This window comes from Pristiophorus japonicus, chromosome 20 (assembly GCF_044704955.1).
Source record: "Pristiophorus japonicus isolate sPriJap1 chromosome 20, sPriJap1.hap1, whole genome shotgun sequence".
NCBI lineage: Eukaryota > Metazoa > Chordata > Chondrichthyes > Pristiophoridae > Pristiophorus > Pristiophorus japonicus.
Genome location: NC_091996.1, coordinates 92,397,527 through 92,416,622, shown reverse-complemented (window position 1 = coordinate 92,416,622; position 19,096 = coordinate 92,397,527). Strand labels below are relative to the sequence as shown.

Here is a 19,096-nt window from a genome sequence, read left to right as displayed (position 1 = left end):
ATTACCCCCTGTGCTCGCCGCCCTGTGTCCTAACTCGCACCGAGTCCCGCTCACCCATCACCCCCTGTGCTCGCTGCCCCATGTCCTAACTCGCACCGAGTCCCACTCACCCATCACCCTCTGTGCCCCGTGTCCTAACTCGCACCGAGTCCCGCTCACCCATCACCCCCTGTGCCCCGTGTCCTAACTCGTACCGAGCCCCGCTCACCCATCACCCCCTGTGCTCGCTGGCCCTGTGTCCTAACTCGCACCGAGTCCCGCTCACCCATCACCCCCTGTGCTCGCTGACGCCGTGTCCTAACTCGCACCGAGTCCCACTCACTAATCACCCCCTGTGCTCGCTGCCCCGTGTCCTAACTCGCACTGAGTCCCGCTCACCCATCACCCCCTGTGCTCGCTGCCCCGTGTCCTAACTCGCACCGAGTCCCACTCACCCATCACCCCCTGTGCTCGCTGCCCCATGTCCTAACTCGCACCGAGTCCCACTCACCCATCACCCACTGTGCTCACTGCCCCGTGTCCTAACTCGCACCGAGTCCCGCTCACCCATCACCCCCTGTGCTCACTGCCCCATGTCCTAACTCGCACCGAGTCCCACTCACCCATCACCCCCTGTGCCCCGTGTCCTAACTCGCACCCAGTCCCACTCACCCATCACCCCCTGTGCTCGCTGACCCCGTGTCCTAACTCGCACTGAGTCCCGCTCACCCATCACCCCCTGTGCTCGCTGACCCCGTGTCCTAACTCGCACTGAGTCCCGCTCACCCATCACTCCCTGTGCTCGCTGCCCCGTGTCCTAACTCGCACTGAGTCCCGCTCACCCATCACCCCCTGTGCTCGCTGCCCCCGTGTCCTAACTCGCACCGAGTCCCACTCACCCATCACCCCCTGTGCTCGTGGGCCCGTGTCCTAACTCGCACCGAGTCCCACTCACCCATCACCCCCTGTGCCCCGTGTCCTAACTCGCAGCGAGTCCCACTCACCCATCACCCACTGTGCTCACTGCCCCGTGTCCTAACTCGCACCGAGTCCCGCTCACCCATCACCCCCTGTGCTCGCTGACCCCGTGTCCTAACTCGCACCGAGTCCCGCTCACCCATCACCCCCTGTGCTCGCTGACCTACATTGTCTCCCGGTTAAGCAACGCCTCGATTTTAAAATTCTCATCTTTGTTTACAAATCCTTCCATGGCCCTCGCCCCTCTCTATCTCTGTAACCTCCTCCAGCCCCACAACCCCCCAAGTGCACTGAAAACATTTCACTGAGACAAGGTCAAATGTGAACAATTTAATTTACAGTAAGGGAGTGATTGTAGAGTGACAGTTATTAGCAAAAATCAAAGACTTCAATTAACTCCAACCTCTGGTAAATGAGTCAAATAATACCCTGGGCTAAGATGCCTGTTGGTACAGCAGGGGCTCAGTGAGCAGCACTCTCGCCTCTGAGTCAGAAGGTCGAGGGTTCGAGTCCCACTCCAAGGAGCGCCACACTGTCGGAGGGACAGTACTGAGGGAGCGCCGCACTGTCGGAGGGGCAGTACTGAGGGAGCGCCGCACTGTCGGAGGGGCGGTACTGAGGGAGCGCCGCACTGTCGGAGGGGCGGTACTGAGGGAGCGCCGCACTGTCGGAGGGGCGGTACTGAGGGAGCGCCGCACTGTCGGAGGGGCGGTACTGAGGGAGCGCCGCACTGTCGGACGGGCAGTACTGAGGGAGCACCGCACTGTCGGGAGGGGCAGTACTGAGGGAGCGCCGCACTGTCGGAGGGGCAGTACTTAGGGAGCGCCGCACTGTCGGAGGGGCGGTACTGAGGGAGCGTCGCACTGTCGGAGGGGCGGTACTGAGGGAGCACCGCACTGTCGGAGGGGCAGTACTGAGGGAGCACCGCACTGTCAGTGGGGCAGTACTGAGGGAGCACCGCACTGTCGGAGGGGCAGTACTGAGGGAGCACCGCACTGTCGGAGGGGCAGTACTGAGTGAACGCCGCACTGTCGGAGGGGCAGTACTGAGGGAGTGCCGCACTGTCGGAGGGGCAGTACTGAGGGAGCGCCGCACTGTCGGAGGGGCGGTACTGAGGGAGCGTCGCACTGTCGGAGGGGCAGTACTGAGGGAGCGCTGACTTTCACACGAGATGTTAAACCGAGGCCCCGTCTGCGCTTTCAGTACTGCACTGGGAGAGAACCTAAATGTTTGTTAATTCTCGCACAGCATTTTAGTTTCTAATTATTAATTTTTAGTCCATCAAGGCCTTGGCGAGGGTGCGGAGGGGATTGACCAGAATGGTCCCGGGGGTGAGGGACGACAGTGAGGGGGAGAGACTGGAGAAGCTGGGGTTGTTCTCCTCGGAGCAGAGAAGGTTAAGGGGAGATTTAATCGAGGTGTTCGGAATCACGAGGGGCTTTGATGGAGTAAATAAGGAGAGACTGTTCCCGGGGCAGGAGGGTCGGTAACCAGAGGGACACAGATTGACGATAATCGGCGATGGAACCAGAGGGGGAGATGGGGAGAATGTGTTTACGCAGTGAGTTGTTGTGATCGGGAACGCGCTGCCTGAAAGGGCGGTGGGAGCAGATTCAGTAGTAACTTTCAAACCGGGAATTGGATAAATACTTGAAGGGGAAACATTCACAGGGCTGTGGGGAAAGGGCAGGGGGAGTGGGACTGATGGGATCGCTCGCTCACAGAGCCGGCACAGGCTCGATGGGCCCAATGGCCTCCTCCTGTGCAGTGTGACTAAGTGAGTGGGCAGTAAGGTGGAGTATAATGCGGGAAATGTGAGGTTATTCACTTTGGTAGGAAGAATAGAAAAACAGAATATTTTTCAAATGGTGAGAGACTTTTAAAAGTTTGGTCAGAGAGATTTGGGTGTCCCTTGTGTAAGAAACACAGAAAGTTCACATGCAGGTACAGCAAGAAATAAGGAAGGCAAACGGCATGTTGGTCTTTATTGGAAGTGGGTTTGGAGTATAAGAGTAGGGAAGTCTTGCTACAATTATATCGGGCCCTGGTGAGACCACACCTGGAATATTGTGCACAGTTTGGGTCTCCTTATCTAAGGAAGGATATACTTACCACAGAGGGAGTGCAACGAAGGTTCACCAGACTGATTCCTGGGATGGGGGGGGATTGTCCTATGAGGAGAGATTGAGCAGACTGGGCCGATATTCTCTGGAGTTTAGAAGAATGAGAGGTGATCTCAGTGAAACACACACAATTCTTACAGGGCTTGACAGGGTAGATGCAGGGAGGGTGTTTCCCCCCCGGGCTGGGGAATCTAGAACCAGGGGTCACAGTCTCAGGATAAGGGGGCGGCCATTGAGGACTGAGATGAGGAGGGATTTCTTCACTCAGAGGGTGGTGAATCTTTGGAATTCTCTGCCCCAGAGGGCTGTGGAGGCTCCGTTATTGAGTATATTCGAGGCTGAGATCGGTAGATTTTTGGAGTCGAGGGGAATCAAGGGATATTGAATATATTTAAGGCGGAGAGAGACAGATTTTTGAACGATAAGGGAGTCGAGGGTTGTGGGGAGCGGGCGGGGAAGTGGAGTTTAGAAGAATGAGTGTTTGATCTCATTGAAATGTAGCAGATTCTGAGGGGGCTGGACAGGGTGGATGCAGGGAGGATGTTTCCCCCTCGTGGGGGAATCTAGAACGAGGGGGCATAGTCTCAGAATAAGGGGCCGCCCATTTAAAACTGAGATGAGGAGGAATTTCTTCTCTCTGAGGGTGGTGAACCTGTGGAATTCTCTGCCCCAGAGAGCTGTGGAGGCTGGATCATTGAATATATTTAAGGTGGAGATGGACAGATTTTTGAGCGATAAGGGAGTCGAGGATTGTGGGGAGCGGGCGGGGAAGTGGAGCTGAGTCCCTGATCGGATCAGCCATGATCTCATTGAATGGCGGAGCAGGCTCGAGGGGCCGAATGGCCGACTCCTGCTCCTATTTCTTATATGTGTCTGATGTTGTGCCTGAGTGTGTGCCCATGGTTACAGGGGCCTGGGGTTGGGCTGGATGGTGCAGTTGGGGGAGTGATACCGGTTGATAGTGAGGCAGCGGTAACAGAAGATGGTGACACAGCCCGGGCAGGTCACCATGTTGCAGCCGCCGCTGTGGGCGATGAGCTTGGGGCAGCGCGGGCATTTCCTGACGGCAGGGCAGCAGTGCACGGGGCTGCGGGGGGCGTACAGGGTGGGGCACGACTGCAGCAGGGCGGTGGAGCAGCAGTCAGCCCGTCCGCAGCGCTCCCCGGGCATCGCCGCGCCCCTCCACGCCCGCCCGCACTCCCAGCAGAACCCGTGGTCCTTCCTGCCCTGTCCCGGGCACGCCGGGCATTCCACGCGCAGCATCTCCCCGGAGACTCTCTGTACCAGGCGGGCACACAGCGGGCACTGTAAGGGGCAAAGGGAGGTTAGAACAACATTCACGTCGCTGTCCCATCAAACACTCCCAGGGCAGGTACAGCACAGGGTTAGATACAGAGTAAAGCTCCCTCTACACTGTCCCATCAAACACTCCCAGGGCAGGTACAGGGGGTTAGATACAGAGTAAAGCTCCCTCTACACTGTCCCATCAAACACTCCCAGGGCAGGTACAGCATGGGGTTAGATACAGAGTAAAGCTCCCTCTACACTGTCCCATCAAACACTCCCAGGGCAGGTACAGCACGGGGTTAGATACAGAGTAAAGCTCCCTCTACACTGTCCCATCAAACACTCCCAGGGCAGGTACAGGGGGTTAGATACAGAGTAAAGCTCCCTCTACACTGTCCCATCAAACACTCCCAGGGCTGGTACAGGGGGTTAGATACGGAGTAAAGCTCCCTCTACACTGTCCCATCAAACACTCCCAGGGCAGGTACAGGGGGTTAGATACAGAGTAAAGCTCCCTCTACACTGTCCCATCAAACACTCCCAGGGCAGGTACAGGGGGTTAGATACGGAGTAAAGCTCCCTCTACACTGTCCCATCAAACACTCCCAGGGCAGGTACAGGGGGTTAGATACAGAGTAAAGCTCCCTCTACACTGTCCCATCAAACACTCCCAGGGCTGGTACAGGGGGTTAGATACGGAGTAAAGCTCCCTCTACACTGTCCCATCAAACACTCCCAGGGCAGGTACAGCACGGGGTTAGATACAGAGTAAAGCTCCCTCTACACTGTCCCATCAAACACTCCCAGGGCTGGTACAGGGGGTTAGATACGGAGTAAAGCTCCCTCTACACTGTCCCATCAAACACTCCCAGGGCAGGTACAGGGGGTTAGATACAGAGTAAAGCTCCCTCTACACTGTCCCATCAAACACTCCCAGGGCTGGTACAGGGGGTTAGATACGGAGTAAAGCTCCCTCTACACTGTCCCATCAAACACTCCCAGGGCTGGTACAGGGGGTTAGATACAGAGTAAAGCTCTCTCCACACTGTCACCAACATGTGTTAAAGTGGAGGACGGTCCAGGCTAATTGCCTCTGCTACTTTTTATCCTGTTCTACATCGTGTTAATAAATATTATTCATAATACTTAGAATCATAGAACGGTTACAACACGGAAGGCGACTCGACCCGTCGAGCCTGTGCTGACCCACCCAATCCCACTCCCCCGCCCTTTCCCCATAGCCGTTCAAATATTTTTCCTTCTGATACCTATCCAACTCCCTTTTGAAAGCCACGATTGAGTCTGCCTCCACCAGCCCCTCAGGCAATGCATTCCAGATCCTGAACACTCGCTGCATACACACGTTTTTTCTTACGTCGCCTTAGGTTCTTGATATAAACACGCGGACGGTTTAAAGCGAGTCACCATACATCGCACAGCCAGACCTCTGGAAGGACCTCGCTCATAGCTTGGATGGAAAGGGCTATTTTCAAAAGGCCCCTGCTCTCCTAACTTTGGCCCAGGGACTCCCAGGTGTCGGTGGGGATGTTGCACTTTATCAGGGAGGCTTTGAGGGTGTCCCTGTAATGTTTCCTCTGTCCACCTTTGGCTCGTTTGCCGTGAAGGAGTTCCAAGTAGAGCGCTTGCTTTGGGGAATCTCGTGTCGGGGGCATGCGGACAATGTGGCCCTGCCCAGCGGAGCTGGTCGAGTGTGGTCAGCGTTTCGATGCTGGGGATGTTGGCCTGGTCGAGGACGCTAACGTTGGTGCGTCTGTCCTCCCAGGGGATTTGCAGGATCTTGCGGAGACATCCCAAGTGGAGGGCGCTGAGCACCTCGAGTCTCGTCGCCGAGAGCGCGCAGAAACCAAGCGCAGGCAGCGGAAGGAGCGTGCGGCAAACCAGTCCCACCCACCCCTTCCCTCAACCACTGTCTGTCCCACCTGTGACAGGGACTGTAATTCCCGTATTGGACTGTTCAGCCACCTAAGGACTCACTTTAAGAGTGGAAGCAAGTCTTCCTCGATTCCGAGGGACTGTCTATGATGATGATGATGGAGTATAATGTCAGAAAGTGTGAGGTCATGCACTTTGGCAGAAAAAAAATCAAAGAGCAAGTTATTATTTAAATGGAGAAAGATTGCAAAGTGCTGCAGTACAGCGGGACCTGGGGGTCCTTGTGCATGAAACACAAAAGGATAGTCTGCAGGTACAGCAAGTGATCAGGAAGGCCAATGGTATCTTGGCCTTTATTGCAAAGGGGATGGAGTATAAAAGCAGGGAAGTCTTGCTACAGTTATACAGGTTACAGGTTATTGGTGAGGCCACACCTGGAATACTGCGTGCAGTTTTGGTTTCCATATTTACGAAAGGATATACTTGCTTTGGAGGCAGTTCAGAGAAGGTTCACTCGGTTGATTCCAGGGATGAGGGGGTTGACTTATGAGGAAAGGTTGAGGAGGTTGGGCCTCTACTCATTGGAATTCAGAAGAATGAGAGGTGATCTTATCGAAACGTATAAGATTATGAGGGGGCTCGACAAGGTGGATGCAGAGAGGATGTTTCCACTGATGGGAGAGACTAGAACTAGGGGGCATGGTCTTAGAATAAGGGGCCGCCCATTTAAAACTGAGATGAGGAGAAATTTCTTCTCTGAGAGGGTTGTAAATCTGTGGAATTCGCTGCCTCAGAGAGCTGTTGAAGCCGGGACATTGAAAATATTTAAGACAGAAATAGTTTCTTAAACGTTAAGGGAATAAGGGGGTTATGGGGAATGGGCGGGGAAGTGGAGCTGAGTCCATGATCAGATCAGCTCATGATCGTGTTAAATGGCGGAGCAGGCTCCAGGGGCCGAATGGCCGACTCCTGCTCCTATTTCTTATGTTCTTATGATGATACTCTCCTGAAGACAGTGGCTCTCCCTGAGGTACAGGGTCCATGGGCATCGAACTCCCACTTTTCCCACACCCGGCTGATCACACTGCAGGGATCAGCATCGATTGCGTGTTAACCTCCCCCGCCATTACAAGAGGACCCAAGCCTCACCCAACATCCACAAGGCACTTTCCATTGTGGGTCACTGGATGCAGGGAGGCTGTTTCCCCGGGCTGGGGAGTTTAGAGCCAGGGGTCACAGTCTCAGGATTGAGGGAGTGCAGCGAAGGTTCACCAGACTGATTTCCGGGATGGCAGGACTGACATATGAAGAAAGACTGGATCGACTAGGCTTATACTCACTGGAGTTTAGAAGAATGAGAGGGGATCTCATAGAAACATATAAAATTCTGACGGGATTGGACAGGTTAGATGCAGGAAGAATGTTCCCGATGTTGGGGAAGTCCAGAACCAGGGGGACACATTCTAAGGATAAGGGGTAAGCCATTTAGGACCGAGATGAGGAGAAACTTCTTCACCCAGAGAGTGGTGAACCTGTGGAATTCTCTACCACAGAAAGTTGTTGAGTCCAGTTCGTTAGATATATTCAAAAGGGAGTTAGATGTGGCCCTTATGGCTAAAGGGATCAAGGGGTATGGAGAGAAAGCGGGAATGGGGTACTGAAGTTGCATGATCAGTCATGATCTTATTGAATGGTGGTGCAGGCTCGAGGGGCCGAATGGCCTGCTCCTGCACCTATTTCTGATGTCACGGTTCAGAGATCAGAAGCATTAATTTTCCCCCTTTCCCCCCTCCTGTCAGGGGTGCTGAGGCTAATGGTGGACTCCCAACCCCCGACCGAGATGTGATATTCCAGCACAAGGCCACAGGGTGGAACATGGGATCTTGCTGTTCCGTCAGGCTTCTTTCATCTACTCATTGAATAGTTGGTGGTGCAGAATTGGGCACGGAGGGAGGAGGAGAAGACTCGGGTGGTTTGTGGGGGGGGGTCTCTGAATAGCCCACTAACTGCACTTTCAGGAGAAGGCCCCCGTCAGCCGTGGCTCACTGGGTCGCTTGTTCCCTCTCCTCTGAGTCAGAAGGAGAGTAGTACTGAGAGAGCGCCGCACTGTCGGAGGGGCAGTACTGAGGGAGCGCCGCACTGTCGGAGGGGCAGTACTGAGGGAGCACCGTACTGTCGGAGGGGCAGTACTGAGAGAGCGCCGCACTGTCGGAGGGGCAGTACTGAGGGAGCGCCGCACTGTCGGAGGGGCAGTACTGAGGGAGCGCCGCACTGTCGGAGGGGCAGTACTGAGGGAGCGCCGCACTGTCGGAGGGGCGGTACTGAGGGAGCGCCGCACTGTCGGAGGGGCGGTACTGAGGGAGCGCCGCACTGTCGGAGGGGCAGTACTGAGAGAGCGCCGCACTGTCGGAGGGGCAGTACTGAGAGAGCGCCGCACTGTCGGAGGGGCAGTACTGAGGGAGCGCCGCACTGTCGGAGGGGCAGTACTGAGAGAGCGCCGCACTGTCGGAGGGGCAGTACTGAGGGAGCGCCGCACTGTCGGAGGGGCGGTACTGAGGGGGCGCCGCACTTCGGAGGGACAGTACTGAGGGAGCGCCGCACTGTCAGAGGGGCAGTACTGAGGGAGCGCCGCACTGTCGGAGGGGCAGTTCTGAGGGAGCGCCGCACTGTCGGAGGGGCAGTACTGACGGAGTGCCGCACTGTCGGAGGGGCAGTACTGAGGGAGCGCCGCACTGTCGGAGGGGCAGTACTGAGGGAGCGCCGCACTGTCGGAGGGGCAGTGCTGAGGGAGCGCCGCACTATCGGAGGGGTAGTACTAAGGGAGCACCGCACTGTCGGAGGGGCAGTACTGAGGGAGTGCTGCACTGTTGGAGGTGCCGTCTTTCAGATGAGACGTTAAACCGAGGCCCCTTCTGCTCTCTCAGGTGGATGTAAAAGATCCCGGGGCACTATTTGGAAGAAGAGCAGGGGGAGTTCTCCCCGGTGTCCTGGGGCCAATATTTATCCCTCAGCCAACATCACTAAAACAGATGATCTGGGTCATTATCACATCGCTGTGTGTGGGAGCTTGCTGTGCGCCAATTGGCTGCCGCGTTTCCCGCATTACAACAGTGACCACACTCCACAAAGTACTTCATTGGCTGTAAAGCACTTTGGGACGTCAGGTGGTCAGGACAGGCGCTATATAAATGTAAGTCTGTCTATTTTCTATTTCAGACAGCAGTCAGCGAGGTATCACCCTGCCCCTACCCCGAACGTTCCCCCAGTGGTCTGGCCCAGGTTAGCAGCCCGATTGCGAAGGTGAAGGGGTACACACGGAGTTGGATTGGCGGTGAAGGGGAGCTCTGTTGGCGCCCCGCGATGCCGTACCTGCTTCAGAGAGTCGGGACAGATGTTGGCGAGCCGCTTCTCGCAATCGCGCTCCTCCGCCGTGGTGAGCGCGCTCAGCTGCCGGACCAGTTGCCAGGGCACGGGGTCAGCGCATTGCGTGCACGGGAAGGTCCCATAGCCCTGTGGGGAGAGAGAGAGAGAGAGAGAGGGGGAAAGTGTCAGAGCCCGCGGCATCACAGCAAGCAAATTCATATAGCTCCAGACCCAGACACAGCACAGAGAGAGAGAGAGAGGGAGAGAGGGAGTGTGTGAGTGGAGAGAGAGATAGCGAGTGTGAGCGGAGAGAGGGAGTGTGAGTGGAGAGTGTGTGAATGGAGAGAGAGAGAGAGAGGGAGTGTGTGAGTGGAGAGAGAGATAGCGAGTGTGAGCGGAGAGAGAGAGAGTGTGTGGAGAGAGAGAGAGTGTGTGAATGGAGAGAGAGAGAGAGAGGGAGTGTGTGTGTGGAGAGAGAGATAGGGAGTGGAGAGAGAGAGAGAGAGTGTGTGAATGGAGAGAGGGAGTGTGTGTGAATGGAGAGAGGGAGTGTGTGTGAATGGAGAGAGAGAGAGAGGGAGTGTGTGTGTGGAGAGAGAGATAGCGAGTGTGAGCGGAGAGAGGGAGTGTGAGTGGAGAGAGAGAGAGAGAGAGAGAGAGAGTGTGTGAATGGAGAGAGGGAGTGTGTGTGAATGGAGAGAGACATTGTGTGAATGGAGAGAGAGAGTGTGTGAGTGGAGAGAGAGAGAGAGAGAGTGTGTGTGTGAATGAACAGAGAGAGTGTGTGAATGGAGAGAGAGGGAGTGTGTGAGTGGAGAGAGAGAGTGTGTGAATGGAGAGAGAGAGGGAATGTTTGAATGGAGAGAGAGAGAGAGGGAGTGTGTGAGTGGAGAGAGCGAGACAGAGAGAGAGAGAGAGTGTGTGTGAATGGAGAGAGAGAGAGAGTTTGTGAATGGAGAGAGGGAGTGTGTGAATGGAGAGAGAGAGGGAGTGTGTGAATGGAGAGAGAGAGAGGGAGTGTGTGAGTGGAGAGAGAGAGAGAGAGAGAGTGTGAATGGAGAGAGAGACAGGGAGAGAGAGAGCGAGAGAGGGAGTGTGTGAATGGAGAGAGGGAGTGTGTGAATGGAGAAGGAGTGTGTGAGTGGAGAGAGAGACAGTGTGAGTGTGTGTGAGTGGAGAGAGAGAGAGAGAGAGAGAGTGTGTGTGAATGGAGAGAGGGAGTGTGTGAATGGAGAGAGAGAGGGAGTGTATGAATGGAGAGAGAGGGAGTGTGTGAGTGGAGAGAGAGAGTGTGTGAGCGTGGAGAGAGTGTATGTGAATGGAGAGAGGGAGTGTGTGAATGGAGAGAGAGAATGTGTGAGTGGAGAGAGAGAGCGTGTGAGTGTGTGTGTGTGGGGAGAGAGAGAGAGAGAGAGAGAGTTAGTGGAGAGTGGGAGTGTGTGAATGGAGAGAGAGAGTGTGTGGGAGCGTGGAGAGAGTGTGTGAATGGCGAGAGAGAGTGTGTGAATGGAGAGAGAGAGAGAGAGAGAGAGTGTCTGAATGGAGGGAGAGAGAGTGTGTGTGCGAATGGATAGAGGGAGTGTGTGAATGGAGAGTGAAAGACAGAGAGTGTGATGGAGAGAGAGTGTGTTTGTATGGGTGGAGAGAGAGAGAGAGAGAGAGAGGGAGTGTGTGAATGGAGAGAGGGAATGGGTTAAGAGGTGGCATGTCACTGTGCTGAGGTATTGAGTATAACCTAAGCTTGTGTCTGGCCCCGAGCTGTGTGTTTTATTAATCCGATGATCATCCATTACAGACTAATTCTCTCACTACAAACTATACAATACGATGTTGGTGTTTCACCTGATCCAGCATCCACTGACTCCACACCGCTAGGTTCCCGCAATCGACAAAATCACCACATGGTAATTCGACAAGATTCATCCGATTCGCACCTAAAGGAGAACAACATCCGTCTGTTAATACAAAGTAAAGCTCCCTCCACACTGTCCCATCAAACACTCCCAGGGCAGGTACACCACGGGGTTAGATACAGAGTAAAGCTCCCTCTACACTGTCCCATCAAACACTCCCAGGGCAGGTACACCACGGGGTTAGATACAGAGTAAAGCTCCCTCTACACTGTCCCATCAAACACTCCCAGGGCAGGTACACCACGGGGTTAGATACAGAGTAAAGCTCCCTCTACACTGTCCCCATCAAACACTCCCAGGGCAGGTACACCACGGGGTTAGATACAGAGTAAAGCTCCCTCTACACTGTCCCCATCAAACACTCCCAGGGGGCAGGTACACCACGGGGTTAGATACAGAGTAAAGCTCCCTCTACACTGTCCCCATCAAACACTCCCAGGGCAGGTACAGGGGGTTAGATACAGAGTAAAGCTCCCTCTACACTGTCCCATCAAACATTCCCAGGACAGGTGCAGCACGGGGTTAGATACAGAGTAAAGCTCCCTCTACACTGTCCCATCAAACATTCCCAGGGCAGGGACAGCACGGGTTAGATACAGATTAAAGCTCCCTCCACACTGTCCCATCAAACACTCCCAGGGCAGGTGCAGCACGGGGTTAGATACAGAGTAAAGCTCCCTCTACACTGTCCCATCAAACACTCCCAGGGCAGGTGCAGCACGGGGTTAGATACAGAGTAAAGCTCCCTCTACACTGTCCCATCAAACACTCCCAGGGCAGGTACCACAGAGGGTTAGATACAGAGTAAAGCTCCCTCTACACTGTCCCATCAAACACTCCCAGGGCAGGTACAGCACGGGGTTAGATACAGAGTAAAGCTCCCTCTACACTGTCCCATCAAACACTCCCAGGACAGGTGCAGCACGGGGTTAGATACAGAGTAAAGCTCCCTCTACACTGTCCCATCAAACATTCCCAGGGCAGGGACAGCACGGGTTAGATACAGATTAAAGCTCCCTCCACACTGTCCCATCAAACACTCCCAGGGCAGGTGCAGCACGGGGTTAGATACAGAGTAAAGCTCCCTCTACACTGTCCCATCAAACACTCCCAGGGCAGGTGCAGCACGGGGTTAGATACAGAGTAAAGCTCCCTCTACACTGTCCCATCAAACACTCCCAGGGCAGGTACCACACAGGGTTAGATACAGAGTAAAGCTCCCTCTACACTGTCCCATCAAACACTCCCAGGGCAGGTACAGCACGGGGTTAGATACAGAGTGATACGTCCTTACTATACAGTATAAGTGCACACAAGGCCCATGCTTGAGAGAAGGTCAGTCTGTGACCTGTCCTTTATTCCTTAGCACTCAAGTAATGAAGATGGGTGGAGCTTCCCCTTTTATACCTGAAGGTCCAGGTTAGGAGTGTCTCCCACCTAGTGGTCAGTGTTCTCACGGTGTACAACTTAGGTCAGTTTATACATGGGTTACAATGCTGGTTGAATACATGACATCATCTCCCCCCCCAAAGTCTTATTGGGATCACAGGTTGAGTCTCTCTGGTGGTTTACGCTCCCTTGTAGAGCGCCTGAGTTGGGGCTCCGGTTGTTGGGCGCTGGCCTGAGTGTCTGCTGTTTGCGGTGCCTCAGGCCTGTCCGGACTGCCCACAGTGACTGGGCTCTCCTCCCTTTGGTTCCGGTGTTCGGTCACCTGTGGTGGAGTGAACTCTATGTCGTGTTCTTCCTCTGCTTCTTCTATGGGGTTGCTGAACCTCCTTTTTGTTTGATCCACATGTTTGCGGCAGATTTGTCCATTGGTAAGTTTAACTACCAGAATCCTATTCCCCTCTTTGGCAACCACAGTGCCTGCGAGCCATTTGGGCCCTGCAGCGTAGTTGAGGACAAAAACAGGATCATTTACATCAATACATCGCGGCCTCGCATTCCTGTCATGGTAGTGATATTGTGACTGGCGCCTGCTCTCGACAATTTCTTTCATGGTGGGGTATATAAGGGATAATCGGGTTTTGAGCGTCCTTTTCATTAGTAGCTCTGCGGGTGGAACCCCTGTGAGCGAGTGTGGTCGGGATCTATAGGCCAACAGGAGGTGTGATAAGCGGCTTTGTAGGGAACTCTCTTGGATTCTGAGCATCCCCTGTTTGATTATCTGCACTGCTCGTTCTGCCTGGCCGTTTGAGGCCGGCTTGAACGGTGCCATTCTAACATGGTTAATTCCATTGCCTGCCATGAAGTCCTGGAATTCAGTGCTTGTGAAGCACGGGCCATTGTCGCTGACCAAGATGTCCGGTAGACCGTGGGCGGCGAACATTGCCCGTAGACTTTCTACCGTGGCAGAGGATGTGCTTGAATTTAAAATGTCACACTCAATCCATTTCGAGTAGGAGTCTACTACAACCAAAAACATTTTTCCCATGAAAGGACCTGCGTAGTCCACATGGATGTGTGACCAAGGCTTGGCAGGCCAGGACCAGGGGCTAAGGGCGGCTTCCCTGGGCACATTGCCCAGCTGGGCACACGTGTTGCACCTGCGAACACAAACTTCCAGATCTGCGTCTATCCCTGGCCACCAAACGTGTGACCTGGCAATTGCCTTCATCGTGACAATGCCCGGGTACTCATTGTGGAGTTCTCTGATGAACACCTCTCTGCCCATCTGGGGCATGACTACGCGGTTTCCCCACAGTAGGCAATCGGCCTGAATCGAGAGTTCATCCCTGCGCCTGTGAAATGGTTTAAATTCGTCAAGGCATGCCCCATACGCGGCTGCCCAGTCCCCATTCAGGACACATTTCTTGACTAGAGACAATAGTGGGTCTCTATTTGTTCAGACTTTAATCTGACGGGCTGTCACGGGTGAGCCTTCGCTTCCGAAGGCTTCAACAGCCATGACCATCTCAGCACCATGCTCGATAGCCCCCTCAGTGGTGGCTAGTGGGAGCCTGCTGAGTGCATCGGCGCAGTTTTCGGTGCCCGGTCTGTGCTGAATTGTATAGTCATAGGCGGCTAACGTGAGTGCCCACCTCTGTATGCGGGCCGATGCGTTTGCATTTATGGCCTTGTTGTCAGCCAAAAGGGACGTTAGGGGTTTGTGATCTGTCTCCAGCTCAAATTTCCTGCCAAACAGGTACTGGTGCATTTTCTTTATCACATATACACATGCGAGCGCCTCCTTTTCTACCATCCCGTAACCCCTTTCTGCCTGGGACAGACTCCTGGAGGCATAAGCTACCGGCTGTAACTGACCCTTGACATTGACATGCTGCAACACACACCCGACACCATAGGACGACGCATCGCACGTTAACACAAGTTTCTTACATGGGTCATATAACGTTAACAGAGTGTTGGAACATAACAAATTGCGTGCTCTATTAAAAGCCCTTTCCTGGCTGTCCCCCCAGACCCATTCGCGACCTTTGCATAGGAGCACGTGTAGCGGCTCTAGCAGCGTGCTCAATTTGGGAAGAAAGTTACCAAAATAGTTCAGGAGCCCCAGGAATGAATGCAGCTCCGTCGTGTTACGGGGTCTGGGTGCTCTCTGGATCGCTTCCGTCTTGGATGCAGTAGGGCTGATCCCGTCTGCTGCTACCCTCCTCCCCAGGAATTCTACCTCTGGAGCTAGGAAGACGCACTTCGCCTTTTTCAGTCGCAGCCCTACCCGGTCCAGTCTGCGTAGCACCTCCTCCAGGTTGTGGAGGTGTTCTTCAGTATCGTAACCCGTGATGAGGATGTCGTCCTGAAAAACCACCGTCGCTGGAATCGACTTGAGGAGGCTTTCCATATTTCGCTGGAAGATCGCGGCGGCCGAGCGAATCCCGAACGGACATCTGTTGTACTCAAACAACCCCTTGTGTGTCGTGATGGTGGTCAGCTTCTTCGACTCACTCGCCAGCTCCTGGGTCATGTAAGCTGAGGTCAGGTCCAATTTTGAAAAAGGTTTGCCACCGGATAGCGTCGCAAAGAGGTCCTCCGCTCTCGGTAGCGGGTACTGGTCTTGGAGTGACACCCGATTGATGGTGGCCTTGTAATCACCACATATCCTGACCGACCCATCTGCCTTGAGCACCAGCACAATCGGGCTCGCCCAGTCACTGAATTCGACTGGCGAGATGATGCCTTCCCTCAGCAGGCGGTCCAATTCGCCTTCTATCTTTTCCCGCATCACGTACGGCACCGCTCTGGCCTTGTGATGTACTGGCCTGGCGTCCGGGTTTATGTGAATCACTACCTTGGCCCCCATGAAAGTGCCAATGCCGGGTTGAAATAATGAGTCAAATTTGTCCAGGACCTGTGAGCATGATACTCGCTCCACAGAGGAAATTGCATTGACATCGCCCCATTTCCAGTTCATGAAAGCAAGCCAACTCCTCCCCAGTAGTGCGGGACCGTCCCCCGGGACAATCCAGAATGGCAACCTGTTCTCTGAATCTTTGTGGGTCACGACTACCGTGGCGCTGCCTAGCACCGGAATGATCTCCTTTGTGTAAGTCCGTAGCTGTGCGTCAATCGGCGATAATTTTGGCCTCCTGGCCTTGGACGCCCACAACTTTTCGAACTGTTTGATACCCATCAGGGACTGGCTGGCCCCCGTGTCTAGCCCCATTGATACTGGGATGCCATTGAGGAGCACTTTCATCATTATCGGTGGCGTCCTGGTGTATGAACTGTATATGTGCGCCACATGAACTCGCTGAACTTCAGCTTCCAGCGATTTCCCCCAGCGTTCACTTCTGCAATTTCTGCAGGTATTTTGCTCATCTCTGCAAACTCCGGCTGAGTGTGTGCCTCCACGCCTCCAACATGAGCTGTTGTTTGAAACAAAAGGTCCCTTGCCAGTTGATCGTCCCTGACTGCCCCTGTGACTGTCCTTGAGTGCACCATTAACAGGTGTTGATGGCCCCATTACTGGCCGCATTGTCCCTTGCAATGGCATGAATCGCTGTTCAGCTTGCCGTTGTCTCTGTCGAACTCCCCCTCTGGGTTCGACTACATGTTGGGGCATGCCCGATTGCCCTTGTCTGCCTGGAGAACTGTGTGCTGCTTTAACAATGTTGAATCTCTGTCCCAACCATTCCTTAACACAGTACCTCTCGTCTGTTCTGCTAGTGGCCATGCTCGCGTGGTTTAAATCCCAGTTTCTCGTCGCCATTGATACGTCCTTACTACACAGTATAAATGCACACGAGGCCCATGCTTGAGAGAAAGTCAGTCTGTGACCTGTCCTTTATTCCTTAGCACTCAAGTGATGAAGGTGGGTGGAGCTTCCCCTTTTATACCTGAAGGTCCAGGTTAGGAGTGTCTCCCACCTAGTGGTCAGTGTTCTCACGGTGTACAACTTAGGTCAGATTATACATGGGTTACAATGCTGGTTGAATACATGACAGAGTAAAGCTCCCTCTACACTGTCCCATCAAACACTCCCAGGGTAGGCACAGCACGGGGTTAGATACAGAGTAAAGCTCCTTCCACACTGTCCCATCAAACACTCCCAGGGCAGGTACAGCACGGGGTTAGATACAGAGTAAAGCTCCCTCCACACTGTCCCATCAAACACTCCCAGGGCAGGTACAGGGTGTTAGATACAGAGTAAAGCTCCCTCTACACTGTCCCATCAAACACTCCCAGGGCAGGTACAGCACGGGGTTAGATACAGAGTAAAGCTCCCTCTACACTGTCCCATCAAACACTCCCAGGGCAGGTACAGGGGGTTAGATACAGAGTAAAGCTCCCTCTACACTGTCCCATCAAACACTCCCAGGGCAGGTACAGGGGGTTAGATACAGAGTAAAGCTCCCTCCACACTGTCCCATCAAACACTCCCAGGGCAGGTACAGGGTGTTAGATACAGAGTAAAGCTCCCTCTACACTGTCCCATCAAACACTCCCAGGGCAGGTACAGGGGGTTAGATACAGAGTAAAGCTCCCTCTACACTGTCCCATCAAACACCCCCAGGGCAGGTACAGGGGGTTAGATACAGAGTAAAGCTCCCTCTACACTGTCCCATCAAACACTCCCAGGGCAGGTACAGCATGGGGTTAGATACAGAGTAAAGCTCCCTCTACACTGTCCCATCAAACACTCCCAGGGCAGGTATAGGGTGTTAAATAGAGAGTAAAGCTCCCTCTACATTGTCCCATCAAACACTCCCAGGGCAGGTACAGGGGGTTAGATACAGAGTAAAGCTCCCTCTACACTGTCCCATCAAACACTCCCAGGGCAGGTACAGGGGGTTAGATACAGAGTAAAGCTCCCTCTACACTGTCCCATCAAACACTCCCAGGGCAGGTACAGGGGGTTAGATACAGAGTAAAGCTCCCTCTACACTGTCCCATCAAACACTTACAGAGGGTCTGCAGATTCGCAGACTCAGGGGCGACGAGAATGTAAAATAGAGAATTATTAAAAGCGAAAGTAATAAAGCGACTGCTGGTGTGAGAGAGTGGAATCTCCCTGAACCTTGACAAGGCCCAAACATTCAGTGAATGAACCGCTGAGTGTCAGAGAAAGGGTGTTCTGTCACTGACCTTTAGTTCGGAAGAATACCTTGACTCCTGGTGTCGGTCTGTCCATTGTGTGTGCGATGACCCAGGGCCGACCCTTCAGAGCAGAGGTTGAGAAACTCGCGTCCCCTCCAGCTCCCACCAAATGGAACTGGAATCTCCCTAACCAGCAACACTTTCAATTTCCCTTTCGTTTTCACAAGCACCGTGTTCCTCTGCTCCCTCTCTCTATCTCAGTGACCATCTCAAATAATCGCTCAAGGTCTTTGTGAATCAAGATAAGAATCAGGAGCAGGAGTTGGCCATTCGGCCCCTCGAGCCTGCTCCGCCATTCAATGAGATCACGGCTGATCTTCCACCTCAACTCCACTTTCCCGCCCGATTCCTCGATTCCCTTAATATCCAAAAATCTAGCGATCTCGGCCTTGAATATACTCAGAGACTGAGCCTCCGCAGCCCTCTGAGGCAGAGAATTCCAAAGATTCACCACCCTCTGAGTGAAGAAATTCCTCCTCATCTCAGTCCTAAATGGCCGACCCCTTATCCTGAGACTGTGACCCCTGATTCTAGACTCCCTAGCCGAGGGAAAAAAAGCATCTACCCTTTTAAGAACCTTAAGAATTTTATGTATTTCAATTAGATCATCTCTCAGTCTTCTAAAGTCCACAGAGCACAGGCCCAGTCTACTCAATCTCTCCTCATAGGACAATCCCCCCCATCCCAGGAATAAGTCTGGTGAACCTTCGTTGCACTCCCTCTGTGGCAAGTATATCCTTCCTTAGGTAAGGAGACCCAAACTGTGCACAATACTCCAGGTGCGGTCTCACCAGGGCCCTCTATAATTGCACAAAGCTTAAGGGACAATTGCTTACACCCGAATTTCATGTGTTAGAATGTTTTGGATATCCACTGGAATAACATCCATAACTTGGCTGCCCCCGTGTCCTAACTCGCACCGAGTCCCATTCACCCATCACCCCCTGTGCTCGCTGGCCCGTGTCCTAACTCGCACCGAGTCCCGCTCACCCATCACCCCCT

The 19,096-nt window shown here is 53.8% G+C and overlaps 2 protein-coding genes across 3 annotated transcripts in view; one reads left to right on the top strand and one right to left on the bottom strand.

The window, feature by feature from the left end:
* The window catches only part of LOC139232695 (profilin-1-like), a 762,729-nt gene that overhangs the window by 354,710 nt on the left and 388,923 nt on the right, over window positions 1–19,096 (top strand). The window lies entirely within an intron of this gene.
* On the bottom strand, window positions 1,835–18,214 carry LOC139233012 (uncharacterized). The gene is made up of 4 exons (XM_070863519.1): window positions 18,083–18,214; window positions 11,466–11,557; window positions 9,630–9,770; window positions 1,835–4,385 (listed from the first exon to the last, which is right to left on the bottom strand). The coding sequence occupies exons 1-4, from the start codon at window positions 18,126–18,128 to the stop codon at window positions 3,984–3,986; spliced, it is 681 nt and encodes a 226-aa protein (XP_070719620.1). The 5' UTR covers window positions 18,129–18,214; the 3' UTR covers window positions 1,835–3,983.

What these genes read in the sequence shown, in the direction of transcription:
- LOC139233012 (XM_070863519.1), bottom strand. Translation starts at nt 18,128, where the DNA reads ATGGACAGACCGACACCAGGAGTCAAGGTATTCTTCCGAACTAAAG. An exon ending in GGTATTCTTCCGAACTAAAG is followed by an intron (nt 11,558 to 18,082) that starts GTCAGTGACAGA and finishes GTTCTCCTTTAG; the next exon opens with GTGCGAATCGGATGAATCTT. An exon ending in GTCAGTGGATGCTGGATCAG is followed by an intron (nt 9,771 to 11,465) that starts GTGAAACACCAA and finishes CTCTCCCCACAG; the next exon opens with GGCTATGGGACCTTCCCGTG.